A 23183-nucleotide genomic window follows, 5' to 3' on the forward strand; every position below is an offset into this window, starting at 1 on the left:
TGGAGGTCACATGACACCAGTGTGGCTCCTGAGAGTCCTCCCTTTGGGTGGGGTGGGGGTTCTAGGCGGGAATTTTCTCTGCTCCTTCATAGCCCTGGGGCCATTTAGGGCCTAAGAAAAGGGGGGTGGCTTCTTCAATTTTCTCCCCCATCTCTGTCCCTTTACATTTTACCTTAAGAACAAAAACGTGATGGAGAGGAAAGGACAGGCTGGAGTCTTTCCTCCGATTTTTACCTTTTTAGCTTTTTTATAGGACTCTGGCATTCCCAGCTGACATTCTCTGCCTTCCTCTTTGATGGAAGTGAACCCACGCTCCGTTTTACATGCTAAATATCCATGATATATTCTCTGAGTTATATGAATAATTTTCTACTTGATCCTTTCCACACATACGAAACAGACAGGGTCTCAGTGGGAACGGCCGCAGCCCTCCTGCCTGTAGGAAAAGTTGCAGCATTCTGGTTGAAGGCAGGCTGATCTCTACCTGGGTGAAGGTTGAGCCCTGTGCTGGTTTCCTGAGGCCTCTACACCAGTTTCCCACACACCTGGTCGCCTGAAACAACAGGAACTCACTCTCTCCCGGTTCTGGAGGCCGGAAATTCAGGATAAGCTTCTACTGGGCCAAAGGCAAGGTGTCAGCAGGGCTGGGCCCCCTCGGACGCCCTGGGCAAGAATTTGTCCTCGACTCTTCCAGCTTCTGGGGGCTCCAGGCGGGGCCTGACTTGTGGCTGCATCCCTCTAGCTCTGCCCCGAGGTCACATGCCACCTCATCTTCTCTGCACGTGATCTGCCCCGGCTCTCACCTGTGAACGCACCTGTGAATGGCTTGTAGGGCTCATCTGGACAATCCCTCTCGAAACCCTTAATTTAATCACACCCACAGAAACTTTACCATATAAGGTAACATTCTCAGGTGCAGGGACTAGGGCCTGATATGTAGAGGGGGCCACATTCAGCCCCCTACGAGCCCCAAACCCCTTTCTCTCCCAGGGAAGGTCTAGGCTGGGCAGACGCCCTGACATGTGGACGAGATTGAGAGCCCTGCAGAAAGTCGCTTTTCAGCTCCTTTGGAAGCTCACTGTTCCCCTTTTCTCCTTCCTCCTGTCTGTCCTCACGTGAGGTGGAAGCATAAAGAGTAACTGAAGCACAAGTCCGGCCCAGAGATACACGGGGAGCCACAGCTGGCTCAGAAGTGGGCTGGGAGCAGGCCAGGCCCCCGGGTGTCCCAGGCCACGAAGCAGATCCTTGCAGCTCCCTTTTTTAGAGAGAGATTTGCATGAGGAAAGGGAAAGGTTGGAATTGAGGCCCTGCTGCCGATCCCAAGATAAGAAGGTGATTCACTCCCCAAAGGCCGCCCCTTCCTCCCACGGGAGCTTTTAGGAAACATCTGGGCTCAGGAATTTACTCTCCTACCCAGCTCCAAGCACGCAGATGCCCTGCAGGCCCACTCCACGCTCACCACTTCCAGGAAGGCGCTTTTCCATTCTGGTCTGTCTTCCCAGACTCCCCCTCCACGGTCCAGACCTGACCCCAGACATCTCTGGGCCCCACCCCCGCTCCACCCCCCCCCCCCCCCCCCCGTCTCCGCCCCCCTCCTCCACCCCAGGCTCAGCAGTCTGTAATTCCCCCCAGGCATTCTCGTTAGTGGAACTGCTCTGCTCTCCTGGGCCCCAAAGGTGGGCACTCTGCCCTCTGCATGCGGACACCCCCACCCCCTCCATGATCATACAGCCCGTCCGCTCCCTCCTGGGCCAGCTCTTGGGAGAGAAGATGTCAGAAGGATGTTTAGACAGGTAGACAGCTGCTGTCTAAACAACCAGAACTTTCTGTCGGGCATGTGGGTCGACAGGGACAGCCTCAGCTCTTGGGGAGCACAGGTCCTTATTCGAAGCCTGAAAAAGCTCTTCCCACTGAGTTGTGCAGTAGAGCGATTAAGCACTCAGGCCCTGGAGCCAGATGGCCTGGGTTCAAATCCCAGCTCTGCCACTTCCTAGCGGTGTGACATGGGGTGCTTTACTTGACCTGAGCCTCCACGAGCTAACCTACAAAATGGCGGTAATACCCGGACCCAGACGAGATGGGACAACATACATGAATGCCTTTGTACAGCACCGGGCATCTACTAAGTGTTTGGTAGATATTAGCTATTCTTCTTATTATTGTCCCTAAGCAAGTCAGCATTGGAACAGCTGCTAAAGTAATCAGCACCCAGACATCCTACATATAAAATATTTTATTATAAAAAGCTCGGCTGCATGGCATTTTAGAAGGAACACAACATCCCACACAGCTGTCCTTTCTTGCTATTACACAGGAGAGACGAGGAGAGAGTACCAGATAAGACTACGACCTTATGCATCCTCAGGCCTGGGGCCCTCAACAACCCGGCGGATCAGGGGCTCCGAGAGACCCACCTGGGCCTCGCCCCACATAATCATGCAGCCTCTTGATTCTCTTCCTTCACAAAACGGCCCCGTGTCCTTTCTCCAAAGCTGAGTCATATCCCCCACCCACAGTTCAGGACTCCAGTGAAGAAAGCGGAGGCAGGACAAAACCACAATCTAACCAGTTGCTGGCTATCCTTTCCTAACCGGAAAGAGGAGTGCTGTGGCCGACAATTCAGAGTTGAAGGAAAACAAGGGGGAAGATGCCTGGGTCACCCCTCGATGGCCCCGCAACATCAGGAGAGCCAAGGCAGCATCTCTGTCTGACGTGCCTGCTACATGAGGTTCCGCAGACGTCACAGTCTCTCCCAATTCACAGAACCCCCCACCATCCAAATTGCTAAGGAGGCATCTGGCCCCTCCGCTCCTCATCTGCAGCTGAAGTGGCTTCACTGGGGGTCTGTGGGTGCGGAGGGTGAGTGGCAGGAGGGAAGACACCTGAGAGGCGCCGTCAGTCAGGCGGCCGGGCGTCGGGGGCCTTCTCCTGGACTTCATCATAGTGTGGCGGGGGGGTCAAAGGCTCGATGGAGGGAGGAGGGACGTTTTTGTCCGGGAGATTGATCCTAAAGTCTTTGAGGTGAAGCTTCTCAGATTTAATCCTTCGAACTTTCAGTGGCTTCAGGCGTTTGGCCAACTTGGAGTTCTGCCTGTCGGGGGGGTTCCCCGGGCTGGCCTCCACGTCGGCCCTGGTGGTCGTGGGGGTCGTCTCATCGAGGCCCGTCAAGGACTCATAGGAGGGGAGAGAGATGCTCATCCTCTGGTTCTGGTCCTGCTCCCTCGCCTGCGAGTAGTTTGTGTTCATCACTTCCTCGTAACTGGGGACGTAGTACCTCGAGGAGACCTCCTCCTCCTCCTGGCTATAAGACAACAGACACGGCATAGAGAGTGTGAACACGGAGAGTGTGAACACAGAGAGTGTGAGCATGGAGAGTGTGAACACAGGGAGCGTGAACAGGGAGAGTGAACACAGTGTGAATACGGAGCGTGTGAGCCTGCGCTCAGGTCACTGAAAATCACAAACAGATGGACTCCAAATCCTGCACCGGCACTGGGTCCACAGACACCTGCCCTGTGAACGACACATGGGTCCTAGATGTAACAAAGCTAACGCTTCCACTGTCTGCTATGAGGCAGGCACTGTTCCAAGTACTTCAGCACACATGAACCAAGTCCACCTTCCTAACAACACTAGGAGTTAGGTACTATTATACCCATTTTACAGATGGGGAAACATACATCGAGGTTATGTGACTTGGTCACACCTTTAGGAAGTGGAAGGGCAGGAAGTGAAGGCCACACTCTCAATTACTACACTGGATTCTCTGCGTGTTAACCGCCCCCCCACCCCACCTTTATGCCTCATACTGAACAACATGCTGGGTAGGCTATTCCGATGCCCAGCTGGGTCCTTTGGCCAAAGGCAACAGACACCTGCATGAAATAGCTGCCGGTTTGAAGCAAAATGTTTGCCCCCAGGTAGAGAAGGAATATCGGAATATAAAATTTATGTGTATTTCAAATTATTCTGTAATTTTATCTTCTAATTTCATCGTAAGACTCAAAGGTCAGGTCAGGTCCTCTGCCTTACTCTCATTTGACTGTTGAAAGAGAAAACTGAAAAGTCAGGGCGTTGTTGGCACATTTATAGGGAGTCAGGCCAACAGCCATTTTCCAGGATGCTGCCCTTGAACCTGTGGGGTAACAATGGCCAACACCAGAAAGCCCCCTGTTAGAAACCGGCTTCCCTCTCATCTCCTTTAGGAAGAACTCGTGTGTGCTCATGGCCGGCTGAGGAGTTAAGGGGAGGATTTTCCTTCTCTGTTCTTTTCTATATTTCCTAAGTTTTCTAGAATAGGCATACATTATCTATTATTAGAAAATGGGTTTAATTTTTCCAAAATAAAAAGAACTCCCTTCCCGCTATAAAGATAAGACATACTTGTAGCAAATTCAAACATCACAGAAAAACCTAATGAAGAAAATAAAAACATCCTGAACCCCCGCCCCCAGAGATAACCCTGTTAACATCCTGCTGTGCCCTTTCCAGAGCCGTCTCTGACCCCACAGCCGCCACTGGACGTGATGAAGACGTGCCCAGAGATGCTGCGTTATGACCTGCTTTTCTCAGCCTGGTAGACAGGGTCCCCCATCAGCACAGAGAGATCAACAACGGTGTGCAGAACGCCATTGAATGGGTGTGTAATAATTTAGCTCAAAGGATGGATATTTAGGTTGTTGCTCAGTTTTTGCTGTGCTAAGCAAGGCCCTGATGAGCACATGGGTATAAACTCCTTTGCACTTGTGTGACTGTCTCCCGGGAACAAACTCTTAGGAACAGCATCTTCAATCCCGCCTCCTGATGGGAAACTCCTTCAGAAAGCTTATGTCAGTCAGCACTCTCATCAGCAACCCGCTCCCTACAGCCTCTAACACCCAGGCTGTCTCTCTCCGCCAGGACAATGGGCAGAGAATAATGACGCCTTCTTTTTGTCTGCACTTTGTGACTAATGAGGTTGAACATCTACTGTCTGAACATCCACGAAATGCTTGCTCATTTGTCCACTTTCCTGCTGGTGTGTTCATCTTCCACACTCATTTGTGAGGGCTCTTTCAATCAGAGGGATGTCAACCTTTATCATATGTTCCCTGATTTATCACTTATCTTTTAAATTTATTTTTGGTTAAATAGAACACTGCTTCGCAACCTTTTCCACTCTAAGCGCTGGGGTGAACGGGCAAGCAGCCAGTCTAGGAGCTCTGGCCACCCCAGGCCCCACGCAGCTTCCCTGGGGATGTCAAAATCTCGGTACACCCGTAGTCTATTCATATCGCATTATTTGGGAAACTCTGGGATAGAGGTTTAAAGCTATTGGTAAAACGATAAGCTGTTCTACGGAGCCTGAATGGGAGAAAGTGGGAAGGTAAGACCTCTGGACTAAAGAATTCTCATTGCTGAGCCCCACCCGTGTGTGTGTGTGCATGTGCCCATCCCCCATCTGGGGCGAGGCAGCCAGTCCTCACCTGTCTTCCTCCTGGGCACGAGGCTCGGCCCCCTGCTGGTGCTGGATGTGCGCCATCTCCTCGCCTTGCCGCTGTTTCCTCTTGTCCCGGATGCTCAGGCAGATGGAGAGCAGCAGCAGGGCCACCCCAGCGCCGACCAGCACATAGGCCACGGAGAAGGTCTTGCTCTTGAGAATGCCACTGCCTATCTCGGTCTTGTTCCCCTGAGCTGTCGGCTTTTCGGCCGCACTGAACCCGGGCACCAGGTTCCACATGGCCATGATGACCCCGAGGACCAGCATCCCCAGGCCGATGGCGGTCAGCGCGTAGTGTGAGCCGTTGGCCTTGGACTGCGCCATCATGCCAGCGAAAACAGGGCACAGCCCAGTTCAAAGGAAGAAAATAAATAAATAAAAAGCAGCAGCAGCAACAAAACCCCCTTGAGTGCACTGAACAAAGTCCTCAGCGCCGCACTAGGAAAACAGCAGCCACACTCTTGAGGGATGGCTTCCAGCAAATTCGAGGCGTCCCGTGTGGACAGCGGTGGCCGGGGGGTCTGGAAGGCAAGCAGAAAGAGGAGAGAGAAAATCAGTTCCGACTGGAGACGCTGCTGGGAACACAGTGGCTGTGCTCCTGGAGGAGTTAAGAAGCAGGACTGAGCCACGGGCTCCGCTGGGCCTCGCCTCTGATGCATTCCAGATGCCTTACGTGCTGGTGCTCCTGTGAGCTGCAGAAGGAAGGCCGGCCCGCCTGCCCCTACCCGAAAAGGAAAAGCCGGATCTTTCCCTGCAGGAGGCCTGAGAGGTCAGGGCTCCAGGTCATTAAAGCATTTTGTGGCATTTAATGAAATGCAGTAAAATCTCGACTCTCACGGGGTACAGCCAAGAGAGGGAACGACAGCATGCAGGAGCCGTGGTCAACAGTTGTTCCAGAATTGCCTGGGTAACAGGCATGGGTCAATGACACGTCCCAGTCCAGACAGCCTACTGCCGCCTGGTCACCACCCTCAATGGCTCCCTGTTTCCTGCAGGAGAAAATCCAGGCTCCTTAGACTCACGTTCGTGGCTAACGCAACCTGGCCATACCTCTCCCACTCACCTCTCACCTGGCCCTTCTTCGACATCCCCTGGCATTTCTGCGGTTCCCTGATGGCCCCTGCTCAGCTGCCCCTTCCGTGCACTCCCACCAGCCCCCAGCAACTACCACGGCAAGTCCCTCTCTCCCCGGGGCCACGTCTGCTTCATCTCTGCTCCTGGGGCATCGCAGGGACTCAAAAATGAAATGAGCAGAGGCCACATGAAGCCACCGGGAAGAGAGGCTTGTCTTCAGCCACGTGGAGTTTTGCTTTCCTTAAAGGGGCAGAAGCCCACACATTCCTCATCTTAGCCGTTATGCCCAGCCGGCCGAGAAAGGCTCCTCCCGTGAAGCAGCTCAGAGGCTGTGGGCTAAAGGGAGCAGTGAGCCATCCTGGGGGCCCATAACCATCTGTCGGCTTGCAGAGTGATCCAGACACCCACGTCCCCAGAAGGGTTTAGCTTAGAGCACTCAGGGGCCAGAAGACCAGCGAGCAAGCTCCTGGCTGACTGCTCCTCAGTGTTAACCCTGCCACAGCAGCCTTGGCGGAACAGTAAAGCTTGACAGATGTTTCGATGGGCACGGCCCTGTTTTCAATTCTGCATTCTTTCCGATCTTTCCAGAAGGCCGGCTAACTAGCCCACTTGAAACCCGACGCTGCAGAGGCATTTTCTCATCAAACAACGGGCTCAATCGGAAACTGGCCACTTTGTTGAAAAATACTCTAAAAATATTGGGGATAACATCCTCTGTCAGCTTGAAGTCTGTTCCTTCTTTTTTTCATTCAACAAATATTTCTGTGCATCTGCTGAGCAGCGTCAGGCACCGAGAAACAGTGGGAGCAAATTAAGGGGGAGTGGGGCTTCCGGGCTGGCAGGAAGGCAGTCTGCAAGGAGTAACGACGACATAAGAGAAAGTACAGGGACGGCGGAGGTAGGCAGCCGGGTCTCCTAACTCGGGCTTGGGGCTGTACAGGAAGCGTCTGCGAGAGAGAAGTCCCACTTCACAGAACAGGGTCTGCCCCCTGACTGTGCTGCACTGTGTGTGTGTGTGTGTGCGCGCGCGCGCGCATATGTGCACAAACGTGCACTCCCATGCCTGTGTACTGGCTGTGAACACGTATGTGCATGCACGCAGGGCACTGAACGGGGAGCCTGCGGCAGACGGCTGCTGTGGGACCAGCTGGGAAGCGCCTGCCGTACCTACGGACACACTGACACACAAGGGTATCTGTTCCTCACACTCTCGCTCACGGCCAGCAAAGGGAAGGACGAGGGGACTGCAGCCCTGGGAAGGCCTCGGCCTGCCAAACGGATCTGAGACGAGGCCAGAGGCGAGGGCTCAGTGGTGGAGAGGTGCAGGCCGAGGCTGGCGCTGGAAGCAGGAGAGATGAAAAAGCCACCATGGGGCGCCGGCTAAGGACCCGACAGGTAGACCTTGTGGCTGGGAAGCTGATGGTGCATTTATTACACCAGTGTTTGGGGCCACTTCAACCTCCCCCCCTCCCCGTCTCCTTAACTCTCAGCTCAAGCTTCGCTGACAGTGAGCAAAACAGGGCCCAGAAGAGAGTCACGGGCAGAGATGAGAATGTCAGGATTCACACGTTTTTGGCCAGTTAAATTGCCACTGATTGAAAACAGGCAATAATACCTGAGGGTATTGGGATGGGCAATTGCATGCAATTCTTCTGGGTGGCAGATTTTGGCATTTATGGATCAACAGTTTCAAAAACGTTTACACCTTTTAGCTTTGCAATTCCAGTTTCTAAGAACTAAATGCAAGGCAAAGAAATTCATCATCGCTTTATAGAGGTGAGGGATTAGAAACTCCTTAAATAGCCAATAATCTGGATCTGGTTAAATAAAATATGGTACCTGCACTTGTTAACTTATGGTCTTAAAGCTGCTAGTGATATATTTTAAAGTCAAACAACAAGGTTAAAAAAACAGTATGTTCAGTGTAATTCTATTTTTAAAAATTGTAGGGGCCGGCCCCGTGGCCGTGTGGTTGAGGTCATGCGCTCTGCTTCGGCGGCCCAGGGTTTTGCCAGTTCGGATCCTGGGCGTGGACATGGCACCGCTTGTCAGGCCACGTTGAGGCGGCGTCCCACATGCCACAACTAGAAGGACTCACAACTAAAATATACAACTATGTACTGGGGGGATTTGGGGAGAAAAAACAGGAAAAAAAATTCTATACACAGATATGTATATATGAATATACAGAGAAAATGATCCTACTTACGTTAAAATAAAAAAGAGACAATACATTTTCATACATTTCACAAACATGTACGTAAAATTCCCAGACGAGGGGCACATTCCAAACTTGTACCAATGATGCTTCCGGGGATGGAGGGGGCTTGGCAAGTATGTCCTTTACTCGATTTCTGAATTTTGAATGTTTTATAATCAGAAGGTGTTGTTGGAGGGCAACACAGCTTGGTGGTTAAGCGTGAACTTTGGAGCCAGGCTGCCTGGGCTCAGATCCTCACTCTGTACTTTCCCAGCTGTGTGACCTTGGGCAAGTTACTTAACCTCTCTGTGCCTTAGTTCCCACAACTGTAAAATGGAGATGAAAGCTCTCTAGTACTCACCTCATAGGGGATTTATGATAAGTAAACAAACGTGGATAAAGCACCTAGAACAGTATGTGACCTGCACACTCTAAGGTTTTATAGAAAGGTTTGTTATTTGATATTATTTAAAGCCTGCATTCTCAATGGGCTGAGAGCCCCAACATGGGGGAAAAAATTGGTTGTTGGGGATAGTGTGAAATCATCTTAGATGTTACAGTGGTCTGTGGCCCTCTGCAGAACACAAACGGACACGCCATCTACCTATGGGATGACACCTTCATGGGGTGGGGGAGGGGAGCATTACAAAAAGACGTCTAAAAAGACTCCTTAGGGGACAGTAGTGGGGAAAAAAGGTTGAGAGACATCATTTAATGTATTGTACTAAATTTCAAAACACTCAAACTATACATGCCATGATGTATACGGTTATTTTCTCTGTGCAATGGGATTAGAATGATCTTTATTTTCTTTTTCTTACTGGAGAAGAAGAATTGGAAAACCCAGATCTGTGCATGTGGCCCTTTTAGAGTAAGAACATGAAAGAAAGGGTTTCGGGTTTTGGGTTCACGGCGGGGTTCCATGTCCAGCGGTAGCTTAAAATTGTTCCCCGACTCACCCTCCCTCCGGAGCCCAGGATCTCGACGGTTCTCCGGGGTGTGGAAACCCAGCCCCCGGAGGTGCAGCTGGTGGCTGGTGTGTCTTGTTTTTGGCTTGCTGACCCATGTTATATTTAGTGTGATGTTCTTTCCTTTTCAAAAATAGGGAAAGAAGCTAATTTTGTGCCTGGGGAGGATTTGGATCACGTACTTTCCAGCGAGTTCCTGAAACAGACAGAGCAGCTTTGCTGGGCAGCCCGGGGTCCCAGTCAGCCAGACCCAGCTCTGGACCCTGGAGTTGGCCCCATCGCGCTCCTGTGCAAGGTGGCCCTGAGGATAGTGAATAACCCTATATCTGGGTTTTCAGGAAAAATTGTTAGCCCGTTAAGAGAGGCACCCACCTGTTGTCACCTGGCACAGCTCAGGGCAGCCCGGAAATGACCCTTCATGGTACAATCTAGAGTTCAGGATCTACCTGCAAAAAACCAGAAATACCGCTTTCTAAGTAAGCTGGGAGCATGTCAATTTGAGGGGCTCGTGGCGGGGTAGCTGGGAGGGATGTGTTTTCTGTTTTTTTGGGGGGAGGGCACAGGTTGGGGCAGGGTAGACGAGCTGTACCAAAAGAAGCCACAATTCTGTACCAGAAAAGGGGGGGCTGCGCAAGGATGACCACGTGGGAGCGACATTTACCAAGTCCGTCCATGGTTTATCCTTCGTACACAAGTGCTCCGGGGGATGAAAGAGGAGGAGACAAGACCCAGTCACTTATGAGGCCTCTACAACCTTGATACCCAAACCAAAAAAGGACAAGGCCAGGAAGGAAAATGCCAGGCCAATCTGATCCTCCAGCACGGAGCAAAAGTCCTAAACAAAACACGAGCAAATGGAACCCAACAATGTTTGTCTGTTTTTAAAAAGATAATACATCACAATCAAGTTGGGTCTATGCCAAGAATGTGGAATTGGTTCAACATTAGAAAAGCGAGTGGTGTCACGTCCCAAGAGAAAAGTTAAGCCATGATGGTGTCACCCAGTGGAGTACTACGCAGCAGTGAAAATGAGTCACCTGCGGCCATAGGCACCAGCATGGACCAGTCTGACACACGGGATGCAGAGCAGAAAGCAAATTGCAGAACACACAGCAGGATTCCATTTATATGAAGTTCAGAACCAGGCAAAACCAAGTTGTATCTGGCTCTATTTTGGTAATATTAGGAAGCAATGCAAAGATTATAGAACTACAATTCAGGATAATAGCTACCTCCCCAGAGGAGTGAGAAATGGTGCTGGGGAGGGGTAAAGTGAAGGGTGCAGGGGTGTTTACTTATTATATTATTCCTCACACTTTGCATATATCTTCTAGATACTCTTTTGATTGGCTGAAATATTTTGCAATAGGTATTTCCAAAAGCCATCAATGTCTGTCCACCACTCTTAGCACAAAATCCAAACTCCTTTGCTGTGGCCTTCAAATCCCACCCGATTTGATGGGCTCCTGCCTCACTCCTATCTTATCTCTTGGCTCACCGACCCTCAGTGGCTTCCATTCTGTTTCTCAGTCACACCAAACACTTCCTGCCACAGGGCCTTTGCACTTGCTGTTCCGGCTGCCTGAAACACTCTTCCATCTGTCTCTTTTGTTTGGCTAGTCCTTTATTACTTCTGTCTCTCAGCTCAAATGCCACCTCCTCAGCAAGCATTTCCCTGGCCGCTCTATATAAAATGCCCCCTCCCTCACCCAGCTCCTCTCAAGCCCACGCTTCATTCCATGACGACCTTCCTTCCCAAGGATGGATGATATCACCTCATAATGTATGACAGTCTTGTTTTGTTTTCGTGTTGGCTCCGTCTCCCCCATTGGCGTGTCCCCTCCCCGAAGGAAAGCTGTCGTCTGCCCTGTCCATCTCTGGATGCCCACCACCCAGCTGGGTGCGTTGGGAACCTAACAGGTGCACAATAACCATTTGTAGAATGAAGGCATGACTATCTGGCAAGTTTAAAAGTTTCACTGGTGCCCCGTGTCAAGGGGGGGACTTCCCAGTTCGAGGCTGGCACCGAGGGGAGAGGACTAGACAGAGCTCACTTTCAGGACTCCCTGGAACCTGAATCTTGGATCTGTGTGCGGACGACCTGCCAGCAGCATGGGAAAGGGGCCCAGACGAAATGTGATTTCCATTCCGACTCGATCGGTATTCCCCGGGGGGGTTCGAGGTGCCGGCCCTCCCCTGGTCTCCCGGGGAGAAGTCGCAGGCCGTGAGAGCCCCGAGCCTTGTTCCCACAGCCTGGGAGCTGCTGTCTCTGCTCCCACGCACATCCCTGGCCACCAGAGCCAGCAGGGACCCCCTGGGGGCAGGCGCAGGGCAGTGGGGAGGGGGCTGTGTCCAGGGTGGGAAGGTGGTCACAGCCCTGGACATCGGCGGGCTCCGCCCGCTGAGACCTGCCCACCACGCCTGGACTGGCGTCTTTCTGACTCTAATATAAAGATGACAATTTAAGTGAGATCCAACCACAGAACACAGCGCTGCTCCGGCTGAAACAGCGACGGGCTCCCTGCGTCGGCGGTCCAGCCGTCCCTTGCCCGCTTCCTGCGGGATCCCAGACAGTCAGCGGGACACAGGTCGGAAGCCAGGGGTCTGAGGGAGACCCTCACGCGGCTCCTGGGTTCTCCGTGGCACCGTTCCAGAAGCATCCAGCCCAGCGGCTTCCGCGGGAGGAGATGTGGCCCTCAGGGGTGTCTGGCAGCACCGACCGGCCCCCGCACAAGGAGGCCCCTTGACCATCCTCCCTGCACCCCACCTCCTCCTGCCGAGCCGCGTAACTGGGAAAGGGACCCGGGCTCCCTGCGCAGGGCCGGGCCATGCACCGTTCCCGTCACAAAGGAGGAATTCAGCGGGGCTCCCTCGGCCAAGTTTCAGGCCACAGGCCCTTTTGTCCCCAAGCTCCCGTCCCAGGCCGAGGGGAGGGGGCGGGGCCGGGAAGAAAGGCTCTGAGCCCTCGCTGAGGCCCCTCCTGTCCCCCTCGGGAGTCTGAGGCCCCCTCCCCCAGAGCGAAGGTCAAAGGGTATCAGGTTCCTGTTCTTTCAGAACAGGCTGGTGTGGATTGTGCACTCGGGAAGCATGAATGGCACTGTGCAAATGAGTCGTAAAAGCAGAGCAGAGGGAAGGGGGGCTGCCCAACCGGGAGAGGGCTGACAGGAAAAGGGACAGAAAGGAGGGTAAGTCACCTGCAAGGCGGAGGAACGGTAACAGCAGGAGCAGGGAGAGAGTCACCAGGAGTAGCAAGGATGAAATCAGCAGCCGCCTAGACCATGACAGGTACCCTTTCCAAACGCATCCAATCCTCCCCCTTCAAGGAAGTTAGCCTCACTATCTCAGTCTCAGAGAGGTTAAGTAACTTGCCCCAGGTCACACAGCTGTAAGCAGCAGAGTCAATATTCATAATCGAATCTAGCTGACTGTGAAGTCCACCTCTGGTCCCTTGTGTCTCACCCGCACCCACGAGGCGGAGTCCCGCGGGGCCCTCCCTGGGCAGGACGCACAGGCCAGAAATGAGCGACGCACGGTTTACCCAGGAGATCGTTCCTGACAAGAGCACGAGATGCATTTCACAGGGATGCATTTCTTCTAAAACGGCTTTTTAAAGAATTTGATCCCAACAATTCCTGCCTCCCAACTGTGTGCCCAGGGCTCTGGGGGCCCCAGCGTGTGACACAGACTCTCACAGTCCAGCAGGAAGGCAGGCAACTGGTCCTCGAAGCGGGGAAGTCACCGTCAGGTAAGAGGAACGTGTGTGGGATGCCAGCTCCGCCATGCCCTCTGCGGAGCAACTTCCATGCAGAGTCACTTAAATGCCATTAGTTCTATTTTATAGATAAGGACACTGAGGTTCAGAGAGGCACAGTAACTTGTCTAAGGTCACACAGCTAGCACAAGGCAAGGAGAAAGTATGTCTGATCCTAAAACTCATGCTTTTAACTACGAAGCACTTCTGCTAAAACGGGGCATGCAGAAAGAGCCTGCAGAAAGAGGCACGAATTTGATGTGAGGGGGGCTGGGAGAAGGAAGAGGAAGCAGCAGCTCACGGTGTCTGGAAATGTCCTGGGCAGAGTCCGTGGGTAGGAGGAGACTAGGGTACTCCAGGCAAAGCTTCCGCCTGAGACGTCACAGAGCGCCGGGAGAGAGGACACCCGCCAGAGAAGGGAGGCAGCTTCCCCGACCCCAGCGTAAGACACGAGTGAATTTTATGAGACCTGACATCTCCCGTCTCCTTGCTAACCCACTTAGGCGGTGGCGAAATGAAGGAAGACAAACTCATTCTGAAGACTCCAGGACGTAAACAGAAGAAGCAAGTGAACAAACCAGGCATCTTTTCTTGACGTGGTGTCTTTCTCTAAGCAAGCGGCTGGTGTGTGACCCTATTTGCAAGGCTGGCACCGGGGACCCGCTCTTGGGGGCTCCAGCCACATTCCGTGTTTCCCGGGAAATGTGGCGTCTCCGTGTGTCTCTCCGCCAGGATAGTCTGGGGCCCGTGGGATCAGCAGCCAGAGCTCCCGTCACCTTCTAAGAGTTCAGACCTCGATCCTTCTCCAGGCTCTGGGCTGAGCCCCCAGTGGCCTTCCACTCTGGCGAGCAAAGTTGAGCACAGGCGCTGACCACCCCACCTGCCTCCCACCCGCCAGCCCTCGCACCCGCCAGCCCCAGAAACATCTGCTCCTATTTCCTGGATGCTGACTGTGTGCCGGGCGCACGCTAAGTGCTTCGCACGGCTTGGTTTATTTATTCTGCCCAGCCACCATACGAGGGAGGGACTATCGTGCCCACCTTTGTCCACATTATCACTGAATACACTGAGGCACAGACAAGTTGAGAAACTTGCCTGGGGTCTCACAGCTCATGAGGAGTGGCCCTGTGCACCGTGTCCTTGTTGAGACCTTCCTCATCCACGGGACCACGGAAAACTAGCCTTTCAGCCAAGCTCGATTAACTAAACCAGCGCAGGGCAGAATCCCTGTTAGGAAGGGCTGGGTCCACGGTCCCACCAGGGGCTACCCTCTGGGCTCGAGGAGCAAGTACGAGATGTCACAGCCGACCCTCCCGAGACCAGGAGCGCCAACTTCTGAGGCTCAGCCCCGAGTCTGGGGAGGCGGGGGGGTCGGGGGCCTGGCGGGAGAGGCTGGAGTGCATCCTCCTTCTTGGGCCCTGGTCAGGGTGCTGGCTGCGGGCCAGGCTCGTGCGACCCTGGGCACCCTCCGGATGTGGCATTTGTCCTCGTGCAGCAGGCTGTCTGGACACCAACTTGATGCCCTTGGATCCTCCTCCCAAAGCGGCATTTTGCAGCAAAAAGCAGAGGAGGGCAGAGAGGAGAACTTCTAGAGTCGGGGACCGCGGAGGCTGTTTGCAGGTACCAGCCCGCCCGAGGCGTGGTGGGCCTCCCGGTGGGCGCTCCCGGCCGGAGGCGGCGTGCCTGTGTCGGCTCTGCTGCCACCGTCCCCTGGAGAAGTGAATTCTCACCTCGGCCTCCGCTGTCTCACTGTAAGAACGATGACACTGGGATCTCCCCCGCTGGGCTGTTGTGGTGTGAACCCAAAGCCGTGAGTGAGCAGATGTTTATTATTCACTCAACAAAATATGAACTGAGCAGCAACACGTGCCGGGGCCTGCTCGGAGTGCTGGGGACAGAGGAGTGACCAAGACAGACAGAAGGCCTTGTCCCTGCAGAGCCCTAGACAACCGGTCTAACAGAGAAAATTCTACTAAAGAATGTCAAGTTAGAGGAAGACAGTGCTGTTGGTGACAGTGGCCAGGAGAGCTGGGAAAGTGACATTAAATGTGGTGGTCGGGGGACACAGCCACCAAGAAAGTCAGATCTGAGCAAAGATTTGAAGAAGGCACAGGAGGGAACCCTGTGGCCATCTGGGGAGGGACCTTCCAGGCAGAGGGAACCGCAGAACAGAGGCCCTGAAGCAGGAGGCTGACGGGCAGTGTCCAGGGACAGGAAAGCTGAAAAGTCAGTGAGCGAGTGCTGAAGGGCCTGTCCCAGCGCCTGGCAGAGAGTAACTGCTCTAAACACGTCAGTTTACAGAACTGAGGGGGCAGGGGCGTGACCATCCATCCTCAGAGAGGCCGGAAAGGGTGAGGCACTAACTCAAGGCCATTCAAGTTGGGGGCAGAGAAGGATCCTGGGTCCAGCTCAGGGCTGTGTGCTACTCCCCACCCTGTGTATCTCAGAATCTGGGAAAAGACTGGGGCAGGCTGAATAATGGTCCCCAAAGACACCCAGATCCTAACCCCTGGAGTTTGTGGCTGTGACTTTATATGGCAAAAGGGACTTTTCACATTTGATTAAGTTAAGGATCTTGAGACAGGGAGATCAGCTGGGATTACCCAGGTGGGTCCAATTTAATTAGGAGTGCCCTTATGAGAGGGAGGCAAAAGGTCAGAGGAGGAAGTGGGAGATGGGATGTTGGAAGCAAGAGGCCGCAGTGATGAGAGGAAGGGGCTGCGAGCCACAGAACGCAGGCGGCCCCTAGAGCTGCAAAGGGCAGGACATGGATGCTCCCGGAGCCTCCGGAAGGAACCGGCCCCACCAACCTGTTGACTTTAGCCCACAAGAGCTCGCTGTGGACTCCTGACCTCAAGAACTGTAAGAGAACAAATCGGAGTTGTTTTAGCCACCAAGTCTGGGGTATTTGTTAGCGCAGCCACAGGAGATGAACACAGGCAGCACGGGCGTTCACACCTTTCCACGGCACCCACCAGCGCTCGGACTGCGGACTCACCCAGGCGCGGGTTTAGCTGGGCACAGTTCCTGGATTCGGGTGACACCAGTCACTCGGTGAATTCTGCACCCACTCCCTGTGCGGCCAGCGGGGAGGGGGCGGGGCAGCCTGGCCCTCCTCTCCCGGGCTTACATTTTAACCCACGACTCCGCTAGAGAGCCAGGTTTCCACTTGTTCCACCTTTGCTGGGATGAAAACTGTGATAAAACGGAGCCTTTTCACGCCCGTATTGACAGGCGCTCGGTCTCCCGGGGGCTCAAAACCACAGCTCGCTGCCACGCCCTCGGGACAAAACCACGCAGGCGTTTATTTCACGCGGTCCTGGTCGGAAGCGTTTTTAACTCAGACGAGAGGTGTGCGGAGCAGACAGACAGACCGGCCCTCCCAGCTCCCAGGCCTCTGGCAGCCAGGCCCCGATTCAGGAGACGCGGACGCGGCGGGAGCGAGTTTACCATGCCCATATCTGGACTGTTTCTTTTCCAGCCACAGCGCTGCTGCCTCCCTCGAAGTGGTTCCCGAACGTTCTGCCAAGAGCCCCTTTGGATGCAGCTGACCTCGCCCAGCCCCCATCCCCTCTTCTCCACCTGCCACCCGCCATTCCCTCTTGAAGCCTTTTAGCCAGAGCCGCTTTCTCGAGCCCCCGTCTCCTCCTGCTTCCGATTTTAGGAAGTCACTTGTCACATCCAGTTCTTTTTCCCACTGTTACATTTTGGAATCGGAGCAACAGCAGTGGACGTCCTGAGCGCTGACCAAGCGCCTGGCGCTGCGCTGCGTGCGTTCCGTGCATGTATTAGTGTTACTCTTATGACGTCGTCGTTGTTCGTGCCGTCAGGTCAATCCTGACTCCTAGCGCCCCTGCGCAGAGCAGTGGAAGGAACCCTGCCTGGTCTTCCTGTGCCATCCTCCCACCTTCTGGCGCCACATCAGACAAGCTCCGCTGCTATTCACAGGGTTTTCATGGCCAATATTTTAGGAAGTGTGTGGCCAGGTCCCTCTTCCTAGACGGTCTTAGTCGGGAAGCTCCACTGAAACCTGTCCCCCATGGCTGACGCGGCTGGTATTTGAAATCCCAGTGAAACAGCTTTCAGCATCACAGCAACATGCAGCCGCCAGTCTGACAACTGACAGACAACAGACAGGGGGTGGGTGGGGATCCCTGACTGGGAAATGAATCCTGGGCCGTGGCGGGCAATGAGACCACCAAATCTTAACCACTAGACCACGATGGCTGGCTATCATTATTATTAATTTTATTTTATTTATAAAATTTAGTCAATTTTATTTTAAATATTTACTATTACTAATCAATATAATTAGATTTTAAATTTAGTTTTTCTTATCACATTTAAATTTCCCAAGAACCCTAATGAGAAAGTTTCTAGAACAAGCCCCATTTCACAGATGAGGAAACTGAAGTTCAGAGAAGTTAAGATACCTGCTCAAAGCCACACAGCGAATGGCACAGCAAAGATTCAAACTAGCTATGTCTGACTCCAGAGCTAGCACAACCCAACACCCACTGCCTCCTAGCCCCCCACTCCACGGAGAGCCCCCGCCCCACACCCTGGCTGCCGGAAGCCCTCCCTAGGCTGACCTCAGTCTCTTGGTCAGGAGGTAGAATTCCCTGTTTTCCTTCGTGTCATTTCCCCTCCATAAAAACAAACTTCCCCTGTGTGAGTCACTCTGTCCCCTGAAACCCTGATACTCATTGGGACATACTGTAAATAATTGATGCTGGGATGTTTAACCATGAAGCTGGAATAGAGGTTAGAACGGGGCAGCCCGCAGGACAGAGGAGAGGATGAGCGGCCACGGAGGGGCTTGTTTCGTGGGGCTTGGCGCCTCTTTCACATTGGGAAATAAAACAAGAACTCCCCTTGGCCGACCCCCCTCGGCTTATGACCTCCGACCTCCACGGCTTGCCAACACTTCCCAGCATCCTCCCCCTTGTTGCTCCCAGCAGCCTAGTGCCACTCAACCCCGAGTTAGAGAGGTCGAGGCACAGCCGGTGCCAGGGCTGGACTCACATCCCCTTCGTCCAGGGCGACGAGCGTGGACAGCATGACCTCACAGGGTGGAAGAGCGAGAGTTTTAACCACAGTAAGCGTGTAGTGCTGTGTATACAGTAAGCGCCAAGACACGGTGCAGCCAGGGAGGATGCCATTCCAATTCCCCGCCATTACAGGCCCACACTCACCACAGCCCACTCCCCCAGGTTACTGCCCCGGGAACCGACAAAGACTCATGGTGCTTTCTCAGCGGCCCACACGTGATCCCGAAGTGGCCTCCCGTCTACACATCGGCCCCGAGGAAACTGCAAGACGGTCTCTCGGGGCTGCAGAGGGCAGCCGGCCGCTCTCCTGCTGCCGTTCTGATCTGTAAAGGCCAGTCGGGCCCCAGCGAAGTGCTGGAAAAGGCGAGGACCTTCTAGGCACAGCTCACCTCCTGAGCCTGTCTTCTCCGACCCGTGCTGGAGGGAGACAGAGAAGAGAGGTGGCGCCCACTCACTAGCCTCATATTCTCACGAGGGTGGTTTTCTTTGGCTGCTCTCGGTTCCCAATATCCACTCTTCTCTTCCTTCATCATAGGAAGACTGATGTCCAGTTTCCTGTGGCTTCCAGAATAAAGATGGCATTACGCAGCCTCCTGTGCAGCTGGCCGAGCCGTATGGCTAAGTTCTGGCCAATGGGACACAAGCAGGAGTGTCTATCGCGGGAGGGGGACACTCAGGAAGGTTCCTAAATGGAAGGGACATGTCTTTTTTTTTTTGCCCCTTCCTTCTTCCTATTGATTGTAATGTAGATGTGATGGCTAGAGTTCAGCAGCCAAGCTGGAACATGAGGTAGAGAACCAGAAAGCAACAAGACAGAAAGCGCCTGGGTCCTGGCTGAATGCGGAGCTGCCCTCCCAGCCCTGGACTACGGACCTCTGGACTCTCTTCTCATGGGAGAAAAATGAAGGTTTATTTTATTTTATTTTATTTCTTTAAGATTGGCACCTGAGCTAACAACTGTTGCCAATCTTTTTTTTTTTCCTGCTTTTTCTCCCCAAATCCCCCCAGTACATAGTTGTATATTTTAATTGTGGGTCCTTCTAGTTGTGGCATGTGGGACGCTGCCTCAGCATGGCCTGATGAGCTGTGCCACGTCTGCACCCAGGATCTGAACTGGTGAAACCCTGGGCCACCAAAGCGGAGTGCGCAAACTTAACCACTCGGCCATGGGGCCGGCCGCCTAAAGGTTTATTTTATTGAAGCTACTGTTACTTAGGGCTTTTTGTCACCTAAAGCAGCCCAGGCCTGGTGAATGGTAACAGTAAATTTGTTATTATTTATAAGACTCACAGCTATGCCAAGGACAGTGCTAAAAGCTTGACCTGTAAGAGCTTCCTTATCATCACAAGAGCTCCAAGAGCCAGATGGTATTTTACTGAGCTCTTGTCCAAAGCCAGACAGCGGTCTCTCCATTCCACTCTCCCCTCCTGCCATCAAAACAAGACAATCAGAGAGAGGGTGTGGTCGGCAGACTCTTAAGGAGGCCCCATGGCCCCCACCTCCTGGTGCTCACGCCCCTGTGTGACCCCTCTGCTTGAGTCGGGGTGGGACCCACGGCCTGTTTCTGGTCAATGAAATATGGCACAAGCGATGAGATGAAGGTGGTTCTGCGTATGACATTATATCACACAAGGCTGTAATGCTCGCCTCGTGAGACATTCTCTTGACGCTGACTTTGATAAAGTGCACAGCCATTTTAGGGGGAGACCCATTTCGCGAGGACCCGAGGTGGCCTCAAAATGACAGCCAGCAAGACAATGAGGCCTTTCTTCGGACAACTGTAAGGGGGTGAATCCTGCCCATGACCACAATAGCCTGGAGGGGGCTCCTTCCCCACTTGAGCCTCCAGGTGAGACCCCAGTGCTGGCCAGCACCGTGGCTGCAGCCTTGCAGGGCACCTGGCTAAGCTGTGCCTGGACCTCTTGTCCACAGGAGCGTGAAATAATCAGAGTTCTCTGAAGCCGCTTGGTTTGTGGTGACTGGTGCGCAGCCACAGACCCAGAGGGGAACTCGGTGGAGAGAGTCACAGCTTGTTCTCAGATGGAGAGATTAGGGGCGTCAGTGAAGGACCCATACAGAGAACCCGGGTGAGGACTGGAATGGGGGGGATGTCTGATGGTCAGGCCGAGAGGCTCGAGGTGGTGGGAGCAAAGCCTGGGAGGCCGGCTGCGGGTACCTGCAGCTCTGTTGGGTGAAGGCACAAGTTCCAGAACCAGGAGGGCCGTGGTGACAGGCACACGCAGATCAGGGAGGTGAGCGCCACGGCGGGTCAAGGCAAGGACTTTGGCACGAGCCTCGGCTCCTCCGCTCAGCTGGCTGTTCCTTATCCCCAAAGTCTCAGTTTCCTTATCTGTAAAATGGCAATAATGATACCTTGCCGAACAGACAACACGCAGGGAAAACCCTCATCAATAGAGCGCTGGCACAGATGTAATCATCGCAGGGATCAGTGTGAGACTCAGAACAGGCTTTCCGAGGGAGCCTGAGCCAGCAGTGGGGAGAGGGCAGCCCGGGTGAAGGAGCTGAGAAGGGCTCAGCAGGCAGAGCCCAGTGAGCCAGGATGCACTGGGTCCAGAGGTTCCAGGGGGAGGTGCCAACAGGGAGGGGCAATGGTCAGCCTCAAGTGTCCCAGAGAAGTTCAGAGGATGCTGCTGTCTTACCTGCCCAGTGACCACCCCCTCCTGATGGAACAGCAGCCTGACTGTCCTTTGCCAGGGCTCCCCACAATCAGTCCTAACTCTGGGTCCCGGGCCGGTTCAATCCCTGGGATGGCGGCCCCGGAGAGGAGGAAAGGAAAAATGGAATCAGGGACGGGGGAAAACGGAAAGAAAATAACAATAAATAAAACAAGAGAGTCGCCCTGTATGGGCCACTGACGAAGATATGGCACAAATTAAGGGCTGGATTAACCCAGTGTTCCAAGCCGTGGCTCAGCATTTCCACCTGCCACCCCACAAAGAAAGGCTGCTCCCCGAATTCCACAACAACCCAGCCACAAGAAGCCCAGAGCCGGGTGTGGCCGGCGTAGTCCCAAACTAGATGTGGCAGCAAGGGACTGACGGCTGCTCAGTTTACTGGGTGATACTGGCTCTGTGACACCAGTAACACCCAGGTGGCTGCCTGGATGGCCACTGGGAACCTGCTTTATGCAAGAGCTGCACCATTGATACAGGAGCCACTAGCCACGTGGGGCCATCTGAGCTCCTGAAAGGTGCTGCTTTGCACTGAGATGTCTTATGCGAGTGTAAAATACCCAGGAGATTTCAAAGGCTTAGGAGGACGAAAAGAGTATCTCATTAACATTTTTAATTAATTCCATGTTGAAATGATATATTTCAGACATATTGAATTAAATAAAATATATTATTAAAATTAATTTCGCCTGCTTCTTTGCACTTTTTCAAAAAAATGTGGTTACCAGGAGATTTTAAATTATACCTGGCGCTCGCATTCTATTTCTATCAGACAGACTGCTCTGGAAGGTGAGCTCTCTGGGGCGGGAATTCTCTGCTTTGTCCACTGCTTTCTCTCCGTTCTAGGAGAGGCCTGGCACAGGCAGCAGGAGCTTAATAAAGGTCCGTTGAGTGAATGAAAAGCACAGCATAATGCTATAGTGGTATTTAATGAAAGAATGAGTAGCTGACATAGTGATAAATACATGGCATCTTCGTCTAGTTCTGCACACCCCTGGCAATGTACTTCACCTCCATAAGCCTCAGTTTCCCCATCTGTAAAAGGCAGAGGCTGCTTCTGAGGATCCAGTGACATAACGTATGCCAGGTCTGTCACAGCATTGGCACATGGCTGGCTGCTGTTGTCATGTGTGTGGGAAACCGGCGGGGGGGGGGGGGGGTGCAGAGCACTCTGTGGAAAAGCTGTGGCTCTTTTGGGTGTGTGAATGACCAACTTGAGCCCCCTTGAGAAGGGGCTAAGAGGCCCATCCCCACAGAGGAGCCTCCACTGACCCCGCAGCACAAACAGCAGCCAGCTTCCCCGTTCAGACAGGCGGCAGCAGCTCAGAAGGGGAGGCCCAGAGCCGGCATCAGGTGTGATCAAGGACGAGGGGAGGATGCCCCGTGGCACCTGGAATGGCCCTAATTTGGGACCCCGCGTGACAGGACAGGCTGCTCTGTGGGGCTTCTCAGAGTCCTTTCCAGAAAAGAAATTACTGGTGAAAAACATATTCGCACTTCAGATGTGCTACATAGGAACATGGAGGCCCGAGCAGGAGGGGAAGGTGGGTGCCACCACACTCAGCAGGGGTCTCCTGGGCCAGGTGGGATGCTCGGGACCAGTGGCTGTTCATCACCTGCCTGTCAACGCAGGGGAAAACCTGATAAACACCTAGGGACCCTCCCCCGAGAAGGGCTGTATTGGTTTCCTGTTGGTGCTGTAACAAGTTCCCATAAACTTAGTGGCTTAAAGCAACACAAATTCCTTCTCTTACAGTTCTGGAGGCAGAAGGCTACAATTAAGGCGTCAGCAGGGCTGCATTCTTTCTGGAGGGTTCAGGAGAGAAGCTGTTTCCTCGTCTTCTTCAGCCTCCAGAGGCCGCCTGCACTCCTCGGCTCCTGGCCCCTTCCTCTGTCTCTGGAGCGCTTCGTTCCAACCCCTGCTTCCACGGGCACACCTTCTCTGACTGACTCTCCTGCCTCCCTCT

At 53.5% G+C, this 23183-nt stretch overlaps 1 protein-coding gene across 6 annotated transcripts in view; it reads right to left on the reverse strand.

Moving 5' to 3' along the window:
- Window positions 1–2215: 2215 nt before the first annotated feature.
- Window positions 2216–23183, reverse strand: part of TMEM51 (transmembrane protein 51) — a 47622-nt gene continuing 26654 nt past the window's right edge. For 4 of the 6 annotated variants that reach the window (XM_023635744.2, XM_023635743.2, XM_023635742.2 and 1 more), the window contains exons 2-4: window positions 10094–10167; window positions 5466–6000; window positions 2216–3301 (exon numbers count right to left, since the gene is read on the reverse strand). In XM_023635744.2, the coding sequence (XP_023491512.1) occupies window positions 2896–3301; window positions 5466–5806 (747 nt within the window). In that variant the 5' untranslated portion in view covers window positions 5807–6000; window positions 10094–10167 and the 3' untranslated portion in view covers window positions 2216–2895. Of the gene's footprint in view, window positions 3302–5465; window positions 6001–10093; window positions 10168–20699; window positions 20874–23183 lie in introns of those variants that run through there. The other 2 variants (XM_070252836.1, XM_023635745.2) reach the window with 2 other exon arrangements.

The sequence above is a fragment of the Equus caballus genome, chromosome 2, assembly GCF_041296265.1.
Source record: "Equus caballus isolate H_3958 breed thoroughbred chromosome 2, TB-T2T, whole genome shotgun sequence".
Classification (NCBI taxonomy): Eukaryota; Metazoa; Chordata; class Mammalia; order Perissodactyla; family Equidae; genus Equus; species Equus caballus.